Raw genomic sequence first — 24,463 nt, forward strand, 5'->3', positions numbered from 1 at the left:
CATCATATCCACAGGGTGATAACGAGAGAAAATCTGTCAAGAGAGGTCCCAATTTTGCGGGACAAAAATCACAAAGAGCTATCTGTAGCTGAGGAAGCGTTTCTGGAAAGGAGACCATGGGCAAGCTCTATATGTTGATGTACATCTGTATATACATAAAGAAATGACTAAACATATGCGTAAACGTACATACATATGCAGTTGCACATATTTACATATACCAATGTCGAAGTAAAAGAAAACAATTAAATGCACACGCAAGTGCATGTGGATATAGGAAATCTGAACCCATATTTTCAAGCGTGTTTGGACAGCTTTGGAGTCCTTACAGCAGGAAATCTCGGTCCTCGAGCGCAAGGGTGCCGACGCTGAAAAATTGTTGAATAGATCCTTGCTGATCGGAATGAGAACATGCATCCACAGACACCCACGCACCGACAGGTATATGTGCATATGTATTTGCGGTGACAAATGCTAGTCTCGAAGGACCAGAACATTGCGTAAGCGTGCAAGAGGGAAATTGCGAGAACACCGCTGCATGTTTTCTCTTCTTGGCTGATCAGTATGAATTTGTAGCCCGTACACCCATGCAATCAGAAACGCACGTTTATGGTTTTCTCATGTCGATAGCAACATCGCCAGAAAGAGGATACACTGAAGTATAGACCTGTCTCAATTGCATTTTTTAGAATGAACGTCTGTGGTCTTGCCGTGAGGTTGGCGGTTTCCTCCGTAGGTGGTTAGTATTATGGAAACGCACAAGAATCTCTGATATGCGCTGGAACACCCAAGCCGCTTCGCCGAAAAGCTGCCTTCCGTGAGAACGTTGAGTGTCGACGCTCAACATGCACCGCAGGGAACAAACCGAAAGTACGTCTGCCTGGTCAGGTTGTAGCCGAGACTCTTCTGCCCCAGAGTTCTCGTCCCAGACAGAAAGCCCTGTTCAACACAAACACTGTACAGAACATAGACCATTTGCCTTCCTAGCTTGTTGCCCGAAAGCGTTTGCGACGGGATTTCCACGGAATGCGCAGGTTTTTGGCAGAAACCATGTCCACCGACTCGAAAGACCTTCCACGGCAGTCTGGAGTCCGCCTCTGTGCTCCCCTTGCGCCAGCTCTGTTCCCCGTCCGTCTCCCCTGAAACGGTAGACTTTCCTTTTTCTCCCGTGTTTGAACTTCCTGTTCTCAGTGGAGGGCTGGACGACTTGTCTTGATTTTTCCAAGTGCGATAAGACGACTCCTTCTTCCGAGGAGAACAGAGCAGACGCCCGCAGTCTCAGGTACCCTCAAGTGCTACTTCTCCGCCAACATCCTTGGCACATCTGCACCAAATGGCTAGCTCGTTCTTGTCCCGAACTTCCCAGGGAACTCAAGAAAGCGTCGTTTGCCTCTTCTTTTGCCACCAACATACACCTCTACGTTACCAATGGAGATGACAAAGAGTATCTCCCGTGCTTTTCACCGACTTCAATGCTGGTGTCTCAGGGTTTGCCTGCGTGTCACGCGACGCCTTCTCACCGATATCCGCTGCTGCTTCCGTTTCTTGCTTCCTGCTTTCTGCTGCCTTCCTCGCTTGCTGCCTCCGCCCCGTTTCTGTACACAGCCCTGCTCTCCAGGTGTTCCCGCTCTTCCGGTGTTGCCCGATGCACCGGTGGCCGGGCGTCCACACAACGACACCGACGTGCGCCGGAGAGATGTCGGACGGGGTTTTCCGGCCCGTCTGGGCAATTTCGGCGGTGTCGGGCAGAGAGAAGACGTTGGGATCGGGTGGCTGTTGACTCGGCGTGGCGCCGGCGAGCGGGGGCGGCGTCGCACCGGCCAGGCGGTTGCGCGCGGCTTCGTCTCGACGTCGTCGATTGCGTCGCAAGGCCATCGTTGCACCGCCGGGAGCAGAGCAGTCGTTGCAGGATTCGTCCGGACTACGGCCATGCCCGATGGGTCACAGTCCATTCAGATTAAATGATTCTTGCTTTCCGAGATTTGATCCATCCACAAGCGCCGAGGTGCGCCGTTCTGCCTCTTTTCGACAGGCGTTTTTTCCGACCAGGTTCCCCCGCGAGTTTCAAGGCATTGTCTCCGAGCTACCACGCGAGGCTCACTTGTGTACATACACCATTGCACCGGAGGAGAGATTCCGGTTCTCTTCCCTGTCTCTCGGCACCCCGGTCACAACTCCCGAGGTGTGCGTCCGTCACTCTCCGTTCCCGGAGGCGACTTTTATCTTCGAGGACTTGTCCTTGTGAATCCTTTGCGCTCTGCACATGTGCAAGCTTTTTCCCGGAAGCTTCGAAACGCCGAGCGCTCGCTGTGCTTCCTTCCGCCCCTCACGGTTCAACCCCCTCTGCGCCGTCTCTGAACGCAGATTTTTTGCGTGCTTCCTGCGCGCCAGCCCACAGCGGTTCGCTCCGACAAGTTCGAAGTTCTGTGCCCCCTCTTTGACGTTTTGGATTTTGGCGAAACGAGACAGTTCCTCGTGCACGTCGATGATTTTGGCGTCTTCCGTGCTTCCCGGTGCCACCGTTTTTTTCTGCGCTGCGCGAAGCCCCACCCCTTGTCTTCTGCCCTGTCTCGGCAAACTTGTGCTTTCCCCGCGACACTCGGCTTCGGCGCCTCGGTACCACGAGCACTTCAAACCTGCCTTCGGTTCCTTTGTCCGGACCTTTTCGTCCTGCCCGCGATCGGCGACCCAGTTTTACACGCAGTTCCCCGGCGTTTTCTCGGCGAAGATGTCGACGCGAACTCCGTACCAGGACGCAGCCCTCGCTATCGTCAAGGGCGCGGCTTGCATTGCCCTCAGTCTGAAGACTGGCCGCACCACGCGGAACGTCAAATTTTCCGTGAGTCCAGCGCACTGCACTCTGTCTTTGCGGTGTACAGACACCTCAGTGTGGTTGCAGGTCGCCGCTTCTTCGCGACGACCCCCGTTCGCTTCTGACAGTTCAGCACGTTTTCCACCTCTTTGGTTTGTGGTTGGAAAAGACTACAGCCGTTTCTCTTCTCGTGCGGTGCATCCCTGTCTCCTTACCGATCGTGCCCGCCGTCACCTGCCGGTGGACTCCGTGGTTCGTCTTTGGTGCCGTGGCCCGTGACGGCGCGCTGCTTCCTGCAAGAGTGGCCGAGGTGCGGAACATAGTTTGGGCGTGGTTTTCCCCGATCTCTTCTTTTCAGAAAGACAACAAATGCTCCATCACCCTCGGCCCCGTCGATAACCAACCGACCGCCTCTGAAGAGGAGCTCCTGAAGACCCTGACTCAGCAGAAGATCGAGGAAAATTGCCCGTTCCGCGTGTTCACCATCCCCCGCGAAGTGGCAACCCGAATGTACCAGGAATCCTACCTGGACGAATTCGGAATTCCCGCCAACGTGAAGGAGTAAGCGAAAATGCCAAAGCATGGCTCAGAACTAGCCGGCCTGTGTGCAGAAGAGCCGCAACTCGAGCGAAATGCGTCCAACGCACGGTGGACACACGACGCAGGCCTGTTCCGAAGAGCGATAGTAGAGACCATTATGTCGAGCATACAAACGCGTGGATGTGCAGCCACATTTTCTGTTTGTGTTGTTTTTCCTGCGCAGAGTTCGCCTCGTTGTCCTCCCCGAATGGAACATTAACGCCAATAGTAAGTTAAGAATGCTTTTGCGTAGACCAAACGTCTCCAAAAACGCGTCGTTTGAAGTCGCTTCGTCACCTTCGTCTGACGTCCCGCCTCGTCTCTTTCTATATATCTCTTTACATATACATATATATATATATATATATATATGTGCACATGTGTGCGCGCACCTCTTTGTTTTCTCTTCGGTTCAGTCTACCCGACGTTGAAGTCGACGGGGCAGATCGCTGAGATCCGTTTCGAGACGGTGAAGTTCGTTGCGGAGAAGCGCCAGCTTTGCCTCACCCTCCAAGTAGTCCCTGCGGATAATGGCGATGCGCCCGCTGTCGCCGTGGAGGAGAAGGTCGCCCCTGAGGACCTCCCGACACTCTCTCAGGTAGAAACATGTGTCGAGACACGGTCGGGAAATCTGCACATGCTGGTGTGGGCGAGCGTTGAGACAAAGATGCATCTTACGTATACATTTTCATATGCGTATATCTGTGAACGTTCGACTGTTGCTTCAGGTGCTTCCGCCCTCGGGCGTGGAAGGCGATGACCTTGGCAACGACGGCCAGGATGACCAGACCGTCACTCCGTGGGACGTGCAGGCGAACGAGGGTGGCATCGACTATGACAAACTTCTGTACGTTTTCTAATGAGGGGATCTTCCTGTCGCCCACATGGACCGCAATGACGAGGGTCTGACACTCATCAAGTCGCGACTCTGTTCCGGAGGCAGTCGGTGTGATCTGACGTGTACAGAGACGTTCTCGGTGAACGTACAGCCCCCGCAGAGAAGATCCGGTATCAAAAGTCACTGCTTAATACCGGGACGCCGTACACAAATTTTTTTGCATTCCGTTGTGGCCACCCCGACTGCTCTGTGTCGCTCGCACCTTGCCTAGAGCCTATCTGTTCCAGCGGCGTCGTGCGGTTCGTGTTTTTCCGCAGGAAGAAGTTCGGTTGCTCTGCCATCACCCCACAACTCATTTCTCGGTAAGCGTCCGATTTTCGAACGTGGCTTCTCTTTCGTGTCCGGTTCTTCACCGTTTCCTCCCTCAAGTTGAAACTGCCCTCGTGTGTGTGGTTTCACCCCGGCCATTTGTGGGTATCGCGTCGTTGCCTCGTCTCTCTGTTCTCCCCGACCGGTGTCCGCACTCCTGTCGTCTCTCACCTTCTTCATGCCACCAGTACGGCTCCCAGCGTTCCCTCGTGCATCGCTCGACGCTTCCCGTCTTTCACGCTTCCGAGATTCGTCCATCGCCCTGTTCCCATTTTCCCGCAGCATTGAGGCTCTGACTGGCAAGCGGGCGCATCACTTGCTGCGTCGCGGCATCTTCTTCTCTCACCGAGACCTGAACTTGCTGTTGGATGCTATCGAGAAGCGACAGGCGAATCTCGCGAGCGAGAAACGTGAGGACGGCGCAGGCGCCGATGCCTTCTCAGGGCCAGCCTTCTACCTTTACACAGGGCGTGGCCCATCCTCCGAGGCTCTCCACATTGGACATCTCGTCCCCTTCATGTTCACCAAGTACCTCCAGGTGAGGAGCGGAAAGAAACCAGAATGTCAGTCTCAGACGCAGAAGCGAAGGGACACCCAGAAAGCGCCGCGAGACAGAGAGATAGACTTGACTCGCTGATCTTTCCTCCCTCCTTCTTCTTTTTGCTTTTTTTTTTCTTTTTGTTTTCCGCATTACCCTGCCCTCACCGTAACGCATCGAGGAGAGAGAGTTTGCGTCGACGCGCCTCGCTCTGTTTCCTCGTCCTCTTTCTCTGTGCGTCGGCCTCATTGGTTTCCGCGCTGGTGGTTCTTTTTCGTTTCTGCAGGACGTTTTTGATGTTCCTCTTGTCATCCAGTTGACCGACGATGAGAAGTTCCTGTTTAAGGAAAACTTGACCCTCGAGGAGACACACCGTCTTGCATTCGAGAACGCGAAGGATATCATTGCATGCGGCTTCGATCCCGACAAGACCTTCATCTTCTCTGGTGGGATGCATCTGCCAGCATTTTCTGCTGTCGTCTGCAGATCGATCGAGCCCTCTCGCGTGACATGTCATCGGCTCTCTTGATGTTCGTCATATGCATCTTTTTTTGTGTTCTTCTCAGATCTATCCTACATCCAGCACCTGTACCCCGTCATTTTGGAGATCCAAAAGAAGGTCACCTACAATCAAGTGCGCGGCCTCTTTGGCTTCGTCGAGAGTGACAACATCGGAAAATCTGCGTTCCCAGCTGTCCAGGCAGCGCCCTCGTTCCCCACAGCCTTCCCGATGATCTTTGGTGGCAAGAAGGACGTGCGCTGCCTCATCCCTCAGGTGAGAATCCTGAGTCTCCCAGTGCCAGGGCGTGGAAATAGCAGATGGCGCACCCTCGAATTCACGACCTCGCACAGAAGGTGTGTCTCCTTGTGTCGAGCTCCCTGGACATATTTAAGTGCTTTGTCTCTGCATGCAGACTAACAGCGGAGCTTGGCGGCCATTTGAGGGTGTCGGTGAACGGGGTAGGCAGTGTCCGTGCGGAATGTGAGAGAGCGTTTTGCTGTTTTGTTGTTCCGTGTCCGGTCTGCAGGCGATTGACCAGGATCCGTACTTCCGCATGACTCGTGATGTCGCTCCTCGTTTGGGTCTGTTGAAGCCGGCTCTGATTCACTCGCGTTTCATCCCTGCTCTCCAAGGCTTCAAAACGAAAATGTCAGGATCCGTCGAGACCTCATCCATTTACGTCTCAGACACCCCTGAACAGATCAAGAACAAAATCAACAAATACGCCTTCTCGGGTAGGGACAAACACTGGGAAGACAGAAAGGACGAAGCAGTTTCTCTCCTGTAGAAGACGAAAAGGTGACGAAATCAGCAAACACAGGAAGAGGTATACATCTACACTCGTCGCCGTACAAAGGTACACATCTGCCTGTCGTGGCTGTTCGGGGTAGCCTTCAGAGGACATCCGTGTTGTGTGGTGCGCACATACACCTCGTTTCGTGTTTGGAGACAAAACCTCAGTTGAGCGCGCTGCCACGTGTGCGTCTCTCTACACACCGCTTTCCTCCAGAGGGAACGTTTGTTTCGTTCATCTCGTTTGCACCTGCCGGGTTCTTTTACAGGCGGACAGGCGACTGAGTCTGAGCAGAGAGAGAAGGGTGCGAACCTCGAGATCGATGTGCCCTATCAGTACCTCACTTTCATTCTCCCCGACGATGATCTCCTCAAGGAAATCGGTACGTGGAAACTCTTGAGACTCTCTATGAAGCCACGCGCGTATCGAGAAGCAACATTCCCACTATGGAGAGATCATCCTCAAATTGGTAATTCGGCTGGCAAGCAAAGAGAAGACAGGGTTGTGTACAACACGGAAATCCCGTGCTTTGTACGTAGGCCGCGGTCCGAACCACAGACTCTGATGGAGTCACGGAACGCATACAGGTGTATCTTTTCTGTGGTTTCGTCTCCTCGTTCAGGTGAGAAATACGCGAAGGGAGAAATGCTCACCGGTGAGGTCAAGGCCGTCTTGATCAAGGAGTTGCAGGCACTCGTCGGCGGCCACCAGGTGAGTTGTTTTCCCATCCGTCTTCGCGTCTTTTTAACCTGCCATATTACTTTTCTCTGTACTCGTGCATTTCTTTGTGTTGTCTGTGATTCTCGATATTTTGCGACTCCGCGAGGCCTACCCGTTTTCTGTTTTTTGTGGTTTCGTTGCGGCTGTCTCTCCTTAGCTTCGGTGCTTTCTCTCGCCTCTAATGTCGTCACATTGCTTTCTCGGGTCTTCTTTGGTGGACAGCGTTCTTCATCTTTTTGGTTTTTCGTCTGTTCAGGAACGCCGCGCCAAGGTCACGGACGACATGGTCCGTCAATTCATGGACCCGTTTCGTCCCTGCTTCCAGAGGTACGCGAAGTAGACGGCCATTGCCCGATCGTTTTCTCGCTTTTTCCCCGCCCCTCCCGTTTGGTCGACTACCCCTGGGAGTGAATCGGAAGGGTTCGGCGCGAGAAGAAGAAACGCGGAATGGGGAGTATCGCAGAGGTGCAACCGGCGTAGTGCATCTTCTGTTTTTATCTGTCGAAAGACGCTTGGCGTCACCACACTTTTTCCTTTGCATATTGGCACACTTGTACGCGCATACTGTTCGCACATCTACACCTCTGCATATATATATATATATATATATATATATATACATTTATATACGTGGGCGTATAAGCGTGGGCGTGTTTGGGCAGTGCGCGCGGTGTACGTGGGAGGAGAGGGGCGGGTTTCGCGACGCTTGACGGTGCCAAGGGAATTCGTTTCAGAGTCTTACACGAGCGTCGATGGGATCGCCACTTTGGGCGTCTATCGAGCAAAGCGTTTTAGGCATGTCTATGGGGTGTACGTACACACCTCGCTGTCAAGCCATGTATGCCTTTTTGGCATTCGTCAAAAAGGCATACGGACAAAGCACGGTTCCCCGACTTTTTGTGAATGTGCGTGCAAACGCTCCTACGTGTCGGAAATGGGAGCGTTTTCGTTGCACTGCTCGGTCAATCGCGATGCATCCACAGATGGGAGGTCGGTCTCTCAGATATTGCGAATACTCGACAATGACATAGCCTTTGCCCTCCTCCTGCGGCGACAGCCGAGAGCGGTTCGCTGCACCCAGGGGCTCCTCTGTCTCGCTTTCGCTGGAGGGTAGTTCCTTCCGCAGCAGCGCCGGGCGTCGCAGAGATGTGCACGGCTGCGTTTGCATCTCGAGTGTACCTACACCGTCGTTCCACTGTGGGCGTGTACGGCGATGTGTGGTTCGAAGAGAACGTGAGGGAGTCCCACTGGTTTAGTTTCTGCTCCGGCCAGAGCGCGGGCGCTAGCTGGGACGGCGCTGCGCATTTTATTCAATGTGTGACTCCGAAAGTGTCTAGGGCCCGCCACGCGTGTCTTCCCTGCGACAGGTGCACATTTCCTCGCGGCAGATTTATATACACCCGATGCCAGTCTACGTATATGGATTTGTACGTGAAGGCGCTGTGATGTGCAGACTGGGGAGGCTGTGAGCGTGTGTTGTGGAAAGACCGAGACGTTTTCTGGAGCGAATGAGAGAAGAAGACACCTCGACCGGCTAGAAGGCCAGGGAACGACTTGCAAAGAACCCCAACGTTGCAGCCAAAGACGCATCTGTCTATCTAGCTAATCGCACAGCGGGCGTGGCGCACTTGCTGTAGGAAACCAGTTATCTTTCTAACCGTCAGTATCGACGTGAAAATATACGATGCCTCAGCAGACTCGTGAACACAATATGGGGTGCGGAGAACACCCTGGATATGCAGTTGAGATGAATAGTTTCATAGGTGTAGTTTTTTCTTATTGGGTTTCTCGCACGATCGAGACGGAAAAGTGAGAGATGACGGTACACACAGGCCACGATCCGCATCACTGGAAAAAAGGGGCACCGCACCCCGTCGCTTGGGTGTACATACAGCGCCTGCATTCCGAGGTACAGCCTCCTTTCTTTGGTCGGCTTCGTTCTGCGCCAGGCGTGCGAGCAAATCTGTCTGTCCGCGGCGTTGAGAGCCAGGCAGCTTCTTCGTTTTCTCCGGGTGTCGAGGGGGGAGGGAAGACTCGAGTGTCTTGGCGTCCCCACCTGTAGAAGCGCGATACTCGCTCGCCAGCGCCTGCGTCTTCGGCACAGAACACGAGCGTTTTTCCGCCTCGTTCTGGCCGCTCACGGACACGCCTTGTGGGCCTCCAGTTCTCGCGGGATTCGCGGAACGAGCACCCTTGACGCCCGCCGCCTCGGCGAGAGGGGCATTGCGCATTTCGTTCGCTTTGTTGGTCGACGCGGCCGCTTGCGTGCCGCCCTCAGGTCGCGACAGTTTGGGACGCGCCTCTTGGTGCTTTTGTGAGAGAAGAAACGACAAGAGCGCATCCTGTTCCTCCCAGGAAATACCGGATTCGCGACTTCCCCTCTTTGGGGGATGCGGGGAAACCGACTGCGACTTCTTTTTCTTCTTTACAGAAAGCGTCTTTGAGGCAACCGGAGGCGACATACGTATCTCGGAACCGTCGAGAGATTTCAACGCGTTGCCTGAATCCGTTTGCTTCTTCGCAGACGACAGCGACGACGCCTTCTTCTTTCCCAGACACGCAGTCGTGCTGGGTTTTTTCTTTTCCGACAAAAGGAACGCAAGCAAGTCTTCGCGCGTTTTCTCTTTCGACACTGTGTCGTGCAGTGTCCGGTGGGCGAGGGGAAGCGAAGCCCGGCGGCCTGTCGATTCCCCCGAACGGGCCCCTCCTCTTGCCCCCGTTCTCTGCCTTTTCAACGCCCTCGTTGCGTCGCCAGTTTCCGCCGCCGTGTGGTCCGTTGTTGTGCCGTCTTCTTCCTCCCGGCCGTGAGCGTAACTTTTGACCAAATCCCTGTCGCCGTCCACGTCTCCTTCCACCCCTCCCGCCTCTTTCGGTGCCAGGGCAGCGTCCGTCGGTCCCTGCGTGTCCCCCTCGTCTCGATCTCCCAGTGGATCGTTTATTCTCCCGTCGCCGCCTTTGTGCGTCTCCTGGCAGCCCACCCCAGGCCTCCGCTCGGCCTCTTCCACGCCCCACTTCGCGTCAGGTGTACGCACCCCTGAGGCACTGGCGCGCAAAGCCACCGACGAGCCCTCACCGACCTTCCCGTCTCCGCCCCCCGTCGCGTCTTCGTTCTCCGTGTTCTCTGCTCTGCTGGAGGTGCTCTCTCGCGGTGCGCCTTCGCGTTTGCCGAGATGGGCGAGGAGCTGTGGCTGCTGCGTCACCTGCTGCTCAACTGCGCGGACGAGGGCGGAGGCGAGAGCGAGGAGGCGGCCGTAGACCGCGAGGAGAGGCAACACGAGGTTCAAGTGGTAGCCCAGATGGACTTGTTGAATTGCCGATGACGACGCGTGCATGGCTGCGTCTTGGAGGTGGAGCGCACGACCCAGAAGCTCCTCGACAAAGGAGGAGAGAAACGCCGTCGCATCCAAAGCACACCCCGGCGCGCGTCCCAGCTCGGAGACGTTTGCCGCGATTCCCGACTCCCCACCTCTCTCTCCGCGGCCTCTGCATTTCTGCGCGGCCTCGGCTGCACGTCTGCGTCTCTGAGACATCGCCTGCACGTGTGAAAAGAAGACAGCGAGAAACGCGTGGCGTTTCGGTGACGGCAGAGCCCCCGCCGGCTGCGAGAAGAGCCCCAACAGAGACAACAGAGGCCCGGTGGCTCGGCAGACCGATTGGGCCTTTTGAAAGAAATCGGCGCGTCGATGCTGGCGCCTGAATTTGTATAGCAGGCGTTTCAACAGCAGCAACTCGTTCACTAGCCACGCAGGCGACCGCGCCATGTGCTGTCGGAAGAGGCTGGAGAAGAGGCTCTCGCTTTCCCGCAAGAGCCGCGCGCCGTGCGACGCAAACGGACAGTCCTTGTCAGTTGCCGGCGTCGCGCTCTGGGCGCCGCCATGCGTGCCGGCGGAGACAGGGGACGATGGGTTTGCGACTTCGCACCTCGATCGCTTTCTGTCGTCTCGCAGCGGATACGCGTCCACCTGCACTGCTTGTCTTGTCGGGGGAAGGCCTGCCGAGGGCGCAAGCGAGAGGTGGTGAGACGCCATTTTGACATGTTTCGCTGCTCAATGCGGGCCAAAGCTGAGCTCCGCTGTCTCTGGCGAAGCGGCCGCCCTCAGGCGCGGTAACTGCACCAATGTTACAAACTCAACAGGTCAGCCATTACTGGCATGTGTGCAGGCTCATAAGGAGACACGTGAAATACGCATCTCGTGGTTCTTACAGCATCTGCGGACACAAAAATCTATTAGATAAAGGGTATATCAACAGACGTGCCTACTGATGCAGGTACAGGCACGAACGCCTACGCCCATGCGCATAGATATTCCCCGAAAGGTTGGTACGCCGTGTAAACGGTGTTTTCTCCCTTGGCCCTTCTCTACATAGATGTGCCGTTCAATGCCAATATATGGATGTACAGATGTGAACATGCTTGGACATCGGCCTGTCTGTCGTCGGTAACGCCAGAGTCCGTGTTTGCTGGTGTCAAAGAGAGAGAGAGAGAAGGGATGGTTGAGGGACGGCGTGGGTTTAAATGTATTTGGACTTTCTCTCGGACTTGGATCGCTTCCTGGAGGGGCGGGACGTCGGAGGCGCCGTTGAAGCGAGGGCGTAGCACGGACACACGCGATGCTTGTCGCCCGGGTCGTCGCCGGGATTTCCGCAAGAAGCCCAAAACATAGAAAGAAGGGTGCGTGGATTGACGGAGCTCCACATGACAAAAAAAGATGACCTCACAAGTGCTCGGGATCAAGCAAGAAGCCGCAGTGCCTCCTCGCGACTGTGACAGGAGCGGCCCTGTGTCTTTCCCGGTGAAAACGTAGCCGGCACTTGTGCACATATGCAGAAACGAAGTTCCGCAGGTGAGCTTACGTCCCCTCTCTCGCTCTGTCTGCACATGTGCGTGGACGGCAAGAAACGGAGACACAGAGCCAGCGAAATCGGTCGCCGGAGAAACGCGTCACGCCGTGGATGAGGAAAGAGCCCAAGTCAAGGGTTTGGACCGGTGGACGCTCGTAAAATGGGACAAAAGGGAGACGTTTCGCCCCGTCATTTCATCTGCTGTTTCGCACGGGTTTCTCCAGCAGAGAGCGACGAGTTGCGTTGCCCATACCAACCGGTGGCAGAAATTAGGCCAAAAAGGCAGGAGAACCACAGCTCGCGGATGACTGGGCAGGCATTTGTTTCGCGCATGCAGAAGAACCAGCGCTCACCCTGAGGACACACTTCCCTCTCGCTTTTCCTGCGCTTTTCCTCGAGCGTTTTCGCCGTGGCGGCTGCGGTTCGCTCTCTGTGTGCTCTCATTTTCGCGTCGGCGGGGTTGTCCGGCCGGCAACCAGTTGAGTGCTGTGCATGCAGCGGCGAGGCAACATCTCGAGGACGGGACGGCGGTGGGGTTGGGTGGTAATCGTCCGCGTGCAGGGAAAGGGGGAGAGGGGGGGAAGGACCGGCCTGGGGAAACCGACGTGGGGCAAGACCGCTGTCAAACTGCGGTGTCGGTAGGCACACGAGGCGGTTGAAACACCTAACACCGTAGTGGATGCGCACGACGATTGAGGGGAAACCTGAGGTCAGGCGTTGGGGAGAGGGGACGGGGACGCAGGGCGGATCTGCTCAGTTGCTATCTCTCTTCCAGTTTCTGAAACGAGTCGCGGCGCAGATCGCACTCCGTTCCTTTTCTCTGTTTCTTGGAAAACGCTCCCGAACGCGTCTGTCTGTGGCGTTAGGTTCACGGCAGATCTCTCGAATCTTCCTTTCCACCAGAACTCCACGTCTTGACAAAATGGCGGACACCGAAACCTTTGCCTTCAACGCTGACATCCAGCAGTTGATGAGTGAGTGTGACACTGAGGCACACAAAAGAAATCTGGGATTTTCCCTTTCTCGGGAAAAAAGGGTACGGGAGGGAATCGAGCGCTTTAGTTCGTTGCCCTCGTCTGCGCAAGTGCAGAAAACGCGCACACCAAAGTCGACCGTTCCGTGCACCCAGAAAGAAGTGCCTGAAACAGAGGGCGCTTCGTCCTGCGGAGGACTTTAAGTGCGGTGTATGTACACCTCTGGTTTCAGAAAGAACGTTGGCATGATTGAAGTTTGCTGTCGTTTTCCCAGCGTTTCGTACCAATGGCTGTTTCTTGCGTTCGTCTTTTTCCGCCTCTAGACGAGTGCCCCCCCCTCCTCCCCGGCGTCTTTCCCACATCGGTCTGCGCTCTCACTCCAAGGGAAGCTGTGTGCACCCGTGCATTCCTCGCTGTTGTTTCGCTTTTTCTGGGCCTTTGTACCTTTTCTCTCAAAGTTCAGAGCGCGACATGGACTGGGCCGTGATGTGGCCGCCTCGTTGGCCACTGTGTCTGCGTGTCGTATCGGGAACTGTGATGCGGGCGTCACCCGCGAAGTACCGCGTAACAACAGCCCTTGCTTTTCGTACTTGGGTTTTTGCCTGCATATATTTTTCCGTGAGCAAATGTGCCTTGACTCAAACGTACTGTTTTTTGCAGTGTCGAACTTTAAAAATATGCGTGTTTACCGTGTATGTGTTGGCGACCGCTCCAGATGGTGCACTCGCCGGCACATGTTCTCCCAGGCGTTTGTGAGTCGTGTCGTGCCTGTAGGTGCTGTACTTCCCTTCACCGAGTGTTACGTCTGTTTCTATTCTTTTGCCCTTCACAGGTTTGATCATCAACACCTTCTACAGCAACAAGGAGATTTTCCTTCGTGAGTTGATTTCCAACGCCTCCGACGCTCTGGACAAGATTCGTTATGAGGCCATCACCGACCCCGAGAAGCTGAAGGGTGCGGAGCGCCTCTTCATCCGCATCGTGCCGAACAAGCAGAACAACACTTTGACGATTGAGGATGACGGTATCGGTATGACCAAGGCCGAGTTGGTGAACAACCTCGGCACGATTGCGCGCTCCGGCACGAAGGCGTTCATGGAGGCACTCCAGGCTGGCGGCGACATCTCCATGATTGGTCAGTTTGGTGTCGGTTTCTACTCGGCTTACCTTGTTGCGGACAAGGTGACCGTTGTGACTCGCCACAACGACGACGAGATGTACGTCTGGGAGTCGAGCGCTGGCGGCTCGTTCACCGTCTCGAAGGCTGAGGGCCAGTACGAGAACATTGTTCGCGGAACGCGCATCATCCTCCACATGAAGGAGGACCAGACCGAGTACCTCGAGGACCGTCGGCTCAAGGACCTCGTAAAGAAGCACAGCGAGTTCATTTCCTTCCCGATTGAGCTCGCGGTCGAGAAGAGCGTCGACAAGGAGATCACTGACTCCGAGGAAGAGAAGGAAGGCGAGGAGAAGAAGGAAGAGGGTGAGGAGGAGAAGAAGGAAGGCGAAGACAAGGACGAGAAGAAGGAGAAGAAGACCAAGAAGGTGAAGGAGGTCGTCGTCGAGTATGAGCAGCTGAACAAACAGAAGCCTCTGTGGATGCGCAAGCCGGAAGACGTCACGTGGGAGGAGTACTGCGCGTTCTACAAGAGCCTGACGAACGACTGGGAAGACCCGCTCGCCGTCAAGCACTTCTCGGTTGAAGGACAGCTCGAGTTCAAGGCGCTCCTCTTCCTGCCGAAGCGCGCCCCTTTCGATCTCTTTGAGACCCGCAAGAAGCGCAACAACGTCCGTCTTTACGTCCGTCGCGTCTTCATCATGGACGACTGCGAGGATTTGATCCCTGAATGGCTTAACTTTGTCCGCGGTGTTGTCGACTCGGAGGATTTGCCCCTCAACATCTCTCGTGAGTCGCTCCAGCAGAACAAGATCCTCAAGGTCATCAAGAAGAACCTCGTCAAGAAATGCCTGGAAATGTTCCAGGAACTGGAGGAGAAGAAGGAAGACTACAACAAATTCTACGAACAATTCAGCAAGAACCTCAAGCTCGGTATCCATGAGGACACCTCCAATCGCAACAAGGTGAGCTGGAAACCCAGCGAGAAAACGGGTGCCCAGAAAAACTCCGAATGCCTCTTAAAATATATATATATATATATATGTATGTATGTATTATTATATATGTATATAAATATGTATTATTATATATATATATATATGTATTATATATATATGTATTTATACATGTATTATATATATATGTGATACATATGCGCATTGTCGAGAGCGTCCACGTGGGAGGTGCAGCTGAGTAACGTGTGGTATTCGCTCCACCTTGCTCCGAGGACTGGAGGTATCTTCTCCAGATTTGCCTGCACTTCGCGGGCGGCATGTAGAGGCTCTTCTGTCGAGCTTCACGCCTTTTCGCCTGTGCCCGTTTCGCGGCTCTCCGCGTGTCACCAAGATTCAATTTCTTTCGTGCCAGTTTGCCTTCTTTCTCTGGAGAAGTGCGCGTGATTCGTTAGCACGAAGGACCAGACGTCTTGGGAAACGACAGTGTCTCTCTCGCGTGGAGGCGTTCTGCCGAAGCGCAGCGAGTACGCGGTTCCTTAGATCTGCCTTTGAGGCCTTTCGACAGTCTCCATTTCTCTCCTGAGAAATCGAGATGAAAGAGCACGACGGTTGCCCCCGTCAATCATCAGAGGTGAATGAGTCAATGCCGCGGTACAATCGTCCACATTAATATATACATATATACATATATCTGCATACACAAGTTTGCATATGTAACGATGTGCCGTTCGGGCGGCCTCCCTGGATTAAGGGTGATGGAGTTTCATGGGGTGTGTAAAATTTCGTGCTTGACGTGTAACGGGGGTCTGCTTCAGAGCCTACCGTGCGGGTCTCTGCAGTTCACGATGGCTGCACTGATCTGCGTTCCGTTCGCGTGAGAATGCGATCGCTCCTGGCGTCCTCTGTGCACGTCGCATGCGCGCGTTCGTGTGCGTCTGTTTCGTGATTTTCAGATCGCTGAGTTGCTGCGATTCCACACCAGCAAGAGCGGCGATGACGTTGTCTCGCTCAAGGAGTACGTCGACCGCATGAAGGAGAACCAGAAGGACATTTACTACATCACTGGCGAGTCGCGTCAGTCCGTAGCCTCCTCGCCTTTCCTCGAGGCTCTCAGGAAGAAGGGCTATGAAGTCATCTACATGACTGACCCGATCGACGAGTACGCCGTTCAGCAACTCAAGGTACGCGCCGACGAAAACAACTCAGAGGGCCGCGAGGTTCAGTGTGTCTGTCCGTTTTCGTCACGCGACCGGAATTCTACCCATATATGCAGAAAACACCCCGTATGCACGACTTCTATCCCCGTGGGTCTTGATGATGTTTGATGTATAGCGCTACCTAAGCATATGCATGCATATACGTATATATATATATATATATATAAATGTATTCTTTGTGTGCGTATACGCGCGGTGATGAAGTTTGAGGATGGCTGACTTTTTTTTGCTTGACCAGTTGAGAGCTCGTTTCATGTCGCTCGTTGCGTTTTGAGGGGCGACGCCGACTCTTTGTTGTGTGACACATGATGACATCATACATGCACCACGCTGAGAAGAGGCTCAGAGCGCCTCCGTCTCTGGACGAGAAGCCAACATCCGTTCACCAGCGGATTTCTGATGGTGTCTCTCGAGTTCTGCATCTTGTTACGTCCGCCTCTGAGTCGCGGTGCATACAGGTCCATCTGTTATGATGCATTCCCGCGTCTTGTGTTCCGTCCTTCGCCTTCTTCGCCTTATTCCTTTGCGTTGCCCCTGTCCTCGCCCGGTTCTGGAGACGCGTTTTGGAGGCCTCGAGCTCTCTGGAGTCTGTGTCGCGGGGTGCGAATATCATGAGCGTACGCACGTGCCTGCAAATCATCCCGCGTGTGTGTGCTGTTGTGCGCCTCGTCCTGCTAGGAATTTGACGGCAAGAAGCTGCGTTGCTGCACGAAGAAGGGTTTGGAGTTGGATGACGACGAGGACGAGAAGAAGAAGTTCGAGGAGCTGAAGGCTGAGTTCGAGCCTCTCTGCAAGTTGATGAAGGAAGTCCTCCATGACAAAGTCGAGCAAGTGGTTGTGAGCAACAGAATCACCGACTCGCCATGCGTTCTGGTCACCTCCGAGTACGGCTGGTCCGCGAACATGGAGCGCATCATGAAGGCGCAAGCGCTGCGCGACAACTCGATGACCACCTACATGGTCTCGAAGAAGACGATGGAAATCAACCCGACCAACCCGATCATGGTGGAGTTGAAGAAGAAGTCGAGCGCTGACAAGTCCGACAAGACCGTCAAGGATCTGATCTGGCTCCTCTTCGACACTGCGCTCCTCACGTCCGGCTTCTCCCTCGACGAGCCCACGCAGTTCGCCGCTCGCATCCACCGCATGATCAAGCTCGGCCTCTCCATCGACGAAGACGACGAGTTGAAGGCTGAAGAAGACCTCCCCCCTCTTGAGGAGATCGAAGGCGCTGTGGAGGAAACCTCCAAGATGGAGGAGGTCGACTAAGGAACGCTCGAGGGAGCGTGGACGAGCGTCTGTCCCCTACGCCTCGTTGGCGGAGAGAGGCGCGTCGGGCAGAGAACCGGCGTAGATGATGTGAATCGCGTGGTGAGATAGAGGGACGAGAGACGTCTCGCAGATTAGAGGGAAAGCGGCTGCGCCGACGCGGCTCTCTTGCACGGTTCGCGCTTTCCGACGGGGGTGCTGGAGAAGCGGGGCGAGGTCAGCTGGAGCAATCTTGGCGAATCGGAACGGGAAAACGAGGCGGATGCTGGTTTCTCGCGCGCTCTGCCTTGCATGCGGTTGTGCGGAACACCGGGCGCGTTGTAAGGAGTCCTCGGGTTCCGTCCACGTTTCCCTTTTTTTCGTCCGGCTTCAGCGCCACTCGGACGGTGCGCGGGCTGTGTCTCTGCGCAGGAAGGAGGCAAGGGGAATCCGTGTCGTGCCGCACGAAGCTAAGGCGCGAGTCTTGAAGGGGGAGGGGTTAAAGGGAGCGAGAGGGGGGGATGTTTATGGCTCGATTCGTCTTTTTGTCCTGTTCTCAAGACGAGAAACGCTGCCCGCGATGAAGCACACAGAACGAGAAATCTGTTTGGGGGCCGGACACGTGAAGACCGTCAGGGTTCATACGAGGAAGCGCGTTTCGTGCAAGGACAGGGAGGGGGGCGGGAAGGGCGAAGGCAGCTCTCTCGGTTTGCACTGCGCCCTGGGAGAGGGGTGTTTTTGTTTTCCCCTTTCACAAAGACAACGTGCATCTCAGACGCGGTGCCCGAGATTTTTGATAACATCAAAATCAAGGTCTCATATCAGCCTTCCGAGAGAAGCGGCAGGCCGTGGGGACGCTCCGCGCGTGTTGCTCAGAGGAGTCGAGACATGCACACACGCCTTGGCGCGGTCTAGAGCCGCTGTTTTTGCACGCCCAGTTTGGGGTGCTTGCAGGTTCCAACACGCGTGCCCGCGACGTGAGTCCTCAGTCGGGGGACAAAAGCGAAGAGCAGAAGCCGCCAAGGGCGCACGCCGACCGCATTCTGTGCACGTGCAGGCAGATCTCTGCATCGTTTCCTACAGCGGTCCACAAAGGAGTTAAATGGTACACTCGGTCACTCTGCACGTGGCACACTTGTGCTGTCGCAACCGCACCATATAGAGACTTAGAGGGTTAAAAGGTGACAGGCGCACAGTTCGACAGGAAGCCGTGGGGGAGTTCAATGATGCGAGTGATCACTCGCACAGAAATCTGGAACAGGAAACGTGGAAAGTGTAATGCGGTGCAAGAAGCGCAGTGTTATGGTAGGCGTATGCGATTTCACAGCACTGCGTCTCCGGAGCACTGATACGTGTCGTGTTTCGAGTGGACGAGAAATCGGCGTGGATGCAGAGAGAGACGGAGGTGCGCGCATGCGGAGACCGAGAGAGGTAGAGCCGCCGCAGACGTCGCTGGCGAGCATCCGCCGGGCGGTGAAAGTGTTCGGGACGTTGAGAGTATCGAACAGAGAGGGAAAAGGCGTCTTTGCTCAATTCGTTTGTTCCCAAGCTGCGACCCGCAAATGTGCATCACCACTTCAGTCTTTTCATGCACGTTTATATGCATATGACGTTTGGATAGGAATAACATGTAACCTGCATATAAGGAAAACACTTTCCGAATAAAGGCTTGAGTATCCCCTTCTCATAAAGGGGACACGGGCATAACTATACCTATATATATATATATATATATATATATATATATATATATATGCACGCATCGAACCCGTATTATACGTATGTACATATAGGTACATGGATAGATACGGCAGCGGGAAGTCCTTCGAAACCGCACTCGTCAACTTGCTAGCAGAAGAAGAAGAAGTCCTCGCCTTCCTTCATTCCGAGCATGTCCAGTTTTTGCTCGAGGGAGTTGAGCGGCGGCATTTCGTACTTTACGCAGACGACGAAGATGGGTTTTTGTTCCGAAGGGGATTGAAGGGTTCTGGCTGCTTCCCAAAAGTAAATCGGAATTTTTCGCCCTTTGAGGGGCGGGAAAGAATCGACGTAAGCACCTCTCGCCACTTTCTTTGGATCGATATCGACAAAGGCCATCACCCGCCTTTTATTCTCCACAGACAAACTACGGTAGAAACGTTTTCCATCTCGACCTGAAGCACTCCCACCGGAAGAAGAGAGAAAACACACGAAGATGCGGAAGAACGTCGAAAAACAAAACGCGGGCGAAAACGCGTGAAGCAAAAACATCGGAAACGTGAAGGACCGAGACAGCCAGAAAGGCTTCCACCTTTGCCCAATCGCGATCAGAGAGACACAAAATCGTTTTCACACCAGGATACGAAAACGAAACGCTTGTTCGCTGTAAATGTCACTCTTTACAACCAGAGGAATATATATATATATATATATATAGAGAGAGAGAGAGAGAGATGCCTGTGAGAAACTCGCCCTCGGTCGCTCTGTCTATATCCATCTATCTGGAGAGTGAAGAGGAGACTTGAGATCACTCGTGACAAGGACACATATTTATTTATTCTGGTACGACATGGATATTCTGGCTGAGAGGAACCCATCCGAGAGAGCGCGAGAGCCATGTTTATTGGAGACGTGGAGAGAAGGCCAGGTAAAAACACGAAGGCATTTCCCTGCTGCTCGGCCGCGCGGCTGTCCGTTCTTACCTACGCTCCAGATGATCCACGGCCTGTGGAGGCTTTCCATCACTTGGCGTTGGAACTCGTGGATTCGGAGCTCCCAAAGGAGATCGCTGCTGACTGTGAACGACGTGCACTTTTCGTGGTACTTGTAGACGTAGAGAGGCGCGGGAAGGCGGACGAGATCCCCGCCTTCGCGGACGTGCCGGTAGAGGAAGAGAAGATCTTCCGGCAGAGCTGCTGGCTGTCGAGGATCGCCTCCTCCGAAGCCCTTCCGTGCTGCGGTCTGCGCTCGGCTCTCGCTCTGAAACGGCTGAAGAAAGCGGAGGTTTCTCCCTTCGACGAAGCCGCCAACTCTCTCAAACACCGCACGCGGCATAAACCACGTCGGCATCAACACTAAAACAGAAAGACACAGAAGCCGAGAGAGAAAGAAGAAAACGAAATGAGCGATAGAGAGCCACACAGAAACACAGATAGAGCGAGGACGCGAGAAGCACAGAGACACACACACAAAGAGACTGAGACGCAGACAACCGTGCAGGCGAGAAGGCAGAGAGAACGTGAGATGGCTAGAGGGTGACTGCAGGTGTTGCGGATGCGTGGACGGCGGCTGTGGATAAGCGGCGAACGCCGACGCGCGGCAATGACGCCAAAATCAAAGGCGCTCGACGGCGAACGCATAGAGAGACCCGGCACAGAGGTGAGACGGAAACAGGTGGCGACAAGAAGAGGAAGCAGCGAAGAAGGATCCGGAAACATATATATATATATATATATATATATATATATATATAATTATCGATCGGTAGCATGAAGCCAGATGGACAAGGCAAGCGAGAGAAAGATGCAACCAGAGGACGAAAACGAGATAGACAAGAACTGGGTATGCTAGAAACGCATTCGCATATATATATATATATATATATATATATATATATGATGTAGAGGTAGTCCCTTCAAGAGAGCAAGGGAGTTAGGAGCGAGGGCGAGATGCGGTGGTGGACTGGAACTCGGGCGAACCCGTGCTGTGTGAGCGTCCAAGGCAGAACGCTCCATTGGCCGAGGTGCCGGACGAGAGGCGAGACAGACGGAAAAAGGCCCACAAAAAGGCTGAAAGGGACGAGGCCCGGTGAAAACACTTACAGGTGCATTCGCGAAATCGGGAAGTGATCAGCTGGGCATCTGAGAGAGTATTTAGCCAGTGAGTGTACCGGCCGGTCGACTGTGGCGGGTGCCTGAGACGCAGCAGTCGAGAAGAGTCAAGTGGCGTTTTCTTTCCCCGTTCGCGGTCGGAGTCCCAGCATACACGCACACTCCTCCACCACGTCGTTTGCGCGATTTTTACGCCGCAATTCTCTCCTCTCACTCTCCCCTCCTCGGCGCACAGTCGGGGACGGCCCTGCCTGCGAGTCGAGGTGCCGTCCTGCCTCGCGTTGCTTTCGGGCTCTGCATGCGCGAGGCAGGGTGCTTCCGGCGCGTTTTCCTACCTCACAAATCCGCATCCAACGATGGCCTTGGGTCTGCGTCTCGCCTCGCGCAGCTGCAATTCGATGCGCTCAGGCAGCGCCTCGTCGTCGGCGTCCATGAAGCAGAGAAAGTCGCCGGAACTCACGCGAACTGCCTGGTTTCTTCCGTAGCCCACTCCGCCGCTCTCGGACGAAGAGGCCGAGGGCGAAGCTGCGACGGTGAGAAGGACGCGCTTCGCGAAACATTTCGGAGCCAGGCTGCCGAGCAGCACATCTAGCGTAGAATCGGTGGACCCATCATCAAAGATACAGATCTCCAGAGGCGTCAAAGAATCCCCAGAAGTCAGAGGCGAAGCAGCATCAGACGAAGGAGAAGGCGGAGAGACGACCGGATCAGGTGTTGGGCGAGCCGAAGCGGTACGCGACGTGGAACAGGGAGAGGAGAACGTGGTGTCAGGAGATGAGCCGAGGGGAGTGACCGACGAGAGCAATCGTGAAGGAGACGGCGACTCCGACGACGCATGCGAATGAGAGGTTGGTACAGTTGGAGAATCAGGTGCTAAAAGCGGGGAAGCCGCGCCCGATGATGGAGACGGGTGAGGCGGAGCACAAGTCAAAGATTGACAGGAGGCGGCGTGTGTTTTGAGGACAGCACGCGGTTGTGGGTGAACTGCAAGGCACTCCTCAGAGCGAGGACTGCGGTCGCCCCTGCTGGATGTCCCCGCGAGTCGCTCCACAGGTTTGTGCTTGGCCTCGTTAGGCGCCTCTTCGCGGGGTGAATATCGCATCTTCTTCGCTCGCTCTACTCCGCCTTTCTCCAGCGACTGCGCGTCTCCAGGCTCAGGGGTCAGTGACAGCTGCTCACCTTGTCTGTCGTCGCCCAACTGGAGTCCGCTTTCTCCTGCATTTTCCGGTCCACGCCGCATCGCGGGCTCTCCCGGCGGAGAGAGCAGCACCGGGGAGGGAGGCGGCGCGTCTTCCTGGATCCGTGCCGCTTCACGAAGCTGCCTTCTTCTCACGTAGGTCTGGGCGAGAAGAGACTCGACGGCTGCTTCGATGAAAGGCCCAGCATTCTTGGCTGTGATGATCACCGACACAGTGACGCGCGTCCCGGGAATCGCCCCGGTCTCCTGACTGGACCGGTCTACCGTGGAGCTTGCAGGCGTCGCGAGGCTTCGACATTCCGAGGAAGAAGAAGCGGAAGAAGAGGAAGAAGTAGAGGCAGAAGAAGAGGAAGAAGAGGAAGAAGAGAGGTTAGAAAATGAAGGAGACAAGCAAGGGAGAGGAATGCCGAGAGTGGAGTAGAGAGGACTTCGGTACAGGATTCGGGGCCATCGCGGGCACTGTGTGTCATGCGGATCCAGGTGGAGAAGATCAGAAACATGTGGAAGTTCCATGGCGTCGACGCAGCATCTATTTCTCGACTGTCGGACGTATCTTCTCTCGCCGAAGAGAGTGAGGTGTCCACCGCGGTGTTAAAAGTAATACCATCCAAAACGCGCTTCAAATCCTTTTCACCTGCAGATATCGAGGAAGTGTTTCTCTTTCCGTTCCGAGCAGCCTTCGCTGTCTCCTCGTTCTCTGCGGGTTTCCTGGGCAGCGTGACTCCGCAGGGAAGTCCGTGCCGGTTTGCCCAGACACTCAACAGGGAACTGAATGTACACGAGGCGAAATCCTAGCAGCACCCTCTCTCCACTCTCCACAGCCTTCAATTTTTAAAGCCGAGAATGAAGAAAAAGCCTCCCTTTTGGAGAGAAAAAATTGGCGTCGCCAGGATTGTGTTTTTTCCTCGTTTCCGCCTCGAGAAAGAACAAACGCGGGCGAAACTTTACGTTGACAAAAATGAGCAACGGGCTCCATCCCATTTTTCTCCTTTTGCTTGTCGCTGCCTGTCGAGAGAAAACGACAGAACGTTTTCCTTCATTTCCACGTTTTCCCGGGAGAAATAGCTTCGAAGCAGCAGCGCAAATCGCGGGCGGCGCATGCACGCATGTGCATGCATTTTTTTTTCGTTCAGAAAAAACCCGCGGGAGCTTTCCATCGCTGGGTCCCTGTCCTCTCTTTCGCTCTCTCAGCTGTCCAGATGAACAAAACTGAAAGCCAAAGTCTGTTTGTCGCTAACGCGTATGGAATCTCGTCGCCAAAAGAAGCAATCCGAGAAGAAAAGTACACGCGGCCAGGTCTTCCAGGACTAGTAGATCTAGGCTTTCCTCTCTCTACATAGAAATATGGTAAAGATGTGTATCTGTCATATGCCATATATATATATATATATATATAGTGTATATATACCCTATACGTTTATCTAGTGTGCACCGTATATATATATATATACATATATATCACTTTCTGTGTTTGTCCGACGTCGTGAGGATAGAGAGAGCCATTACGCGCTCCAGCGGCCGTGGACGTTCAAGGGAACCGCGTTGGGCGCGTCGAGAACGTTTCGCGTCCAATGTTCTGCCGAAAGTCTGGGGAAATCATGCTCTGTTACGGAAACGTGTTTTTGTCGAAACGTTTCGCTTTATCTAGACTCTGCTCTCTTTTTAAAGACCCATAAAAGGCTCACGAAACCTCTCGAAACGTTTCAGGATTTCAGCTGCAGGGACTGCCGCCGGAAGGTCAACCGGTTCAGTTGTGACGCTGCGAGTCTTCCTCCCCACTTTGTTTTAAACGTTTCGCCCCGCGACTGTCGCCAGTGACGACCCAGAGCGCGTGAGTAAAGGGACAGCGTCTGTTTCTCAAGTCGCGCCTTCTCGAGAGTCACGTGCATGCTTAACACCCGGGAAAAGCAAACGGCAGAACAAACGAGGCAGAAAAAGAGAGACAGAAAAA

At 54.5% G+C, this 24,463-nt stretch overlaps 4 protein-coding genes across 4 annotated transcripts; 2 read left to right on the forward strand and 2 right to left on the reverse strand.

Moving 5' to 3' along the window:
* Positions 1-2,728: 2,728 nt before the first annotated feature.
* On the forward strand, positions 2,729-7,491 carry NCLIV_040860 (tryptophanyl-tRNAsynthetase,related; the record flags this gene model as incomplete). Its single annotated transcript, XM_003880995.1, has 13 exons — positions 2,729-2,839; positions 3,171-3,373; positions 3,576-3,619; positions 3,808-3,989; positions 4,120-4,238; positions 4,547-4,591; positions 4,881-5,136; positions 5,423-5,582; positions 5,703-5,911; positions 6,165-6,372; positions 6,700-6,813; positions 7,054-7,142; positions 7,408-7,491. The coding sequence occupies 13 exons, from the start codon at positions 2,729-2,731 to the stop codon at positions 7,489-7,491; spliced, it is 1,824 nt and encodes a 607-aa protein (XP_003881044.1).
* Positions 7,492-8,908: 1,417 nt separating this feature from the next.
* NCLIV_040870 (conserved hypothetical protein) lies at positions 8,909-11,179 on the reverse strand (the record flags this gene model as incomplete). Its single annotated transcript, XM_003880996.1, has 1 exon — positions 8,909-11,179. One exon carries the CDS (start codon positions 11,177-11,179, stop codon positions 8,909-8,911), a length of 2,271 nt encoding a protein of 756 aa, XP_003881045.1.
* Positions 11,180-12,915: 1,736 nt separating this feature from the next.
* On the forward strand, positions 12,916-17,526 carry NCLIV_040880 (hsp90, related; the record flags this gene model as incomplete). Its single annotated transcript, XM_003880997.1, has 4 exons — positions 12,916-12,967; positions 13,800-15,049; positions 15,994-16,221; positions 16,936-17,526. 4 exons carry the CDS (start codon positions 12,916-12,918, stop codon positions 17,524-17,526), a joined length of 2,121 nt encoding a protein of 706 aa, XP_003881046.1.
* A 1,827-nt stretch (positions 17,527-19,353) lies between these two features.
* Positions 19,354-23,025, reverse strand: NCLIV_040890 (putative glycosyl transferase, group 2 family domain-containing protein; the record flags this gene model as incomplete). Its single annotated transcript, XM_003880998.1, has 4 exons — positions 19,354-19,658; positions 20,187-20,558; positions 21,306-21,397; positions 21,650-23,025. 4 exons carry the CDS (start codon positions 23,023-23,025, stop codon positions 19,354-19,356), a joined length of 2,145 nt encoding a protein of 714 aa, XP_003881047.1.
* Positions 23,026-24,463: the final 1,438 nt, after the last annotated feature.

The sequence above is a fragment of the Neospora caninum genome, chromosome IX, assembly GCF_000208865.1.
Source record: "Neospora caninum Liverpool complete genome, chromosome IX".
NCBI lineage: Eukaryota > Apicomplexa > Conoidasida > Eucoccidiorida > Sarcocystidae > Neospora > Neospora caninum.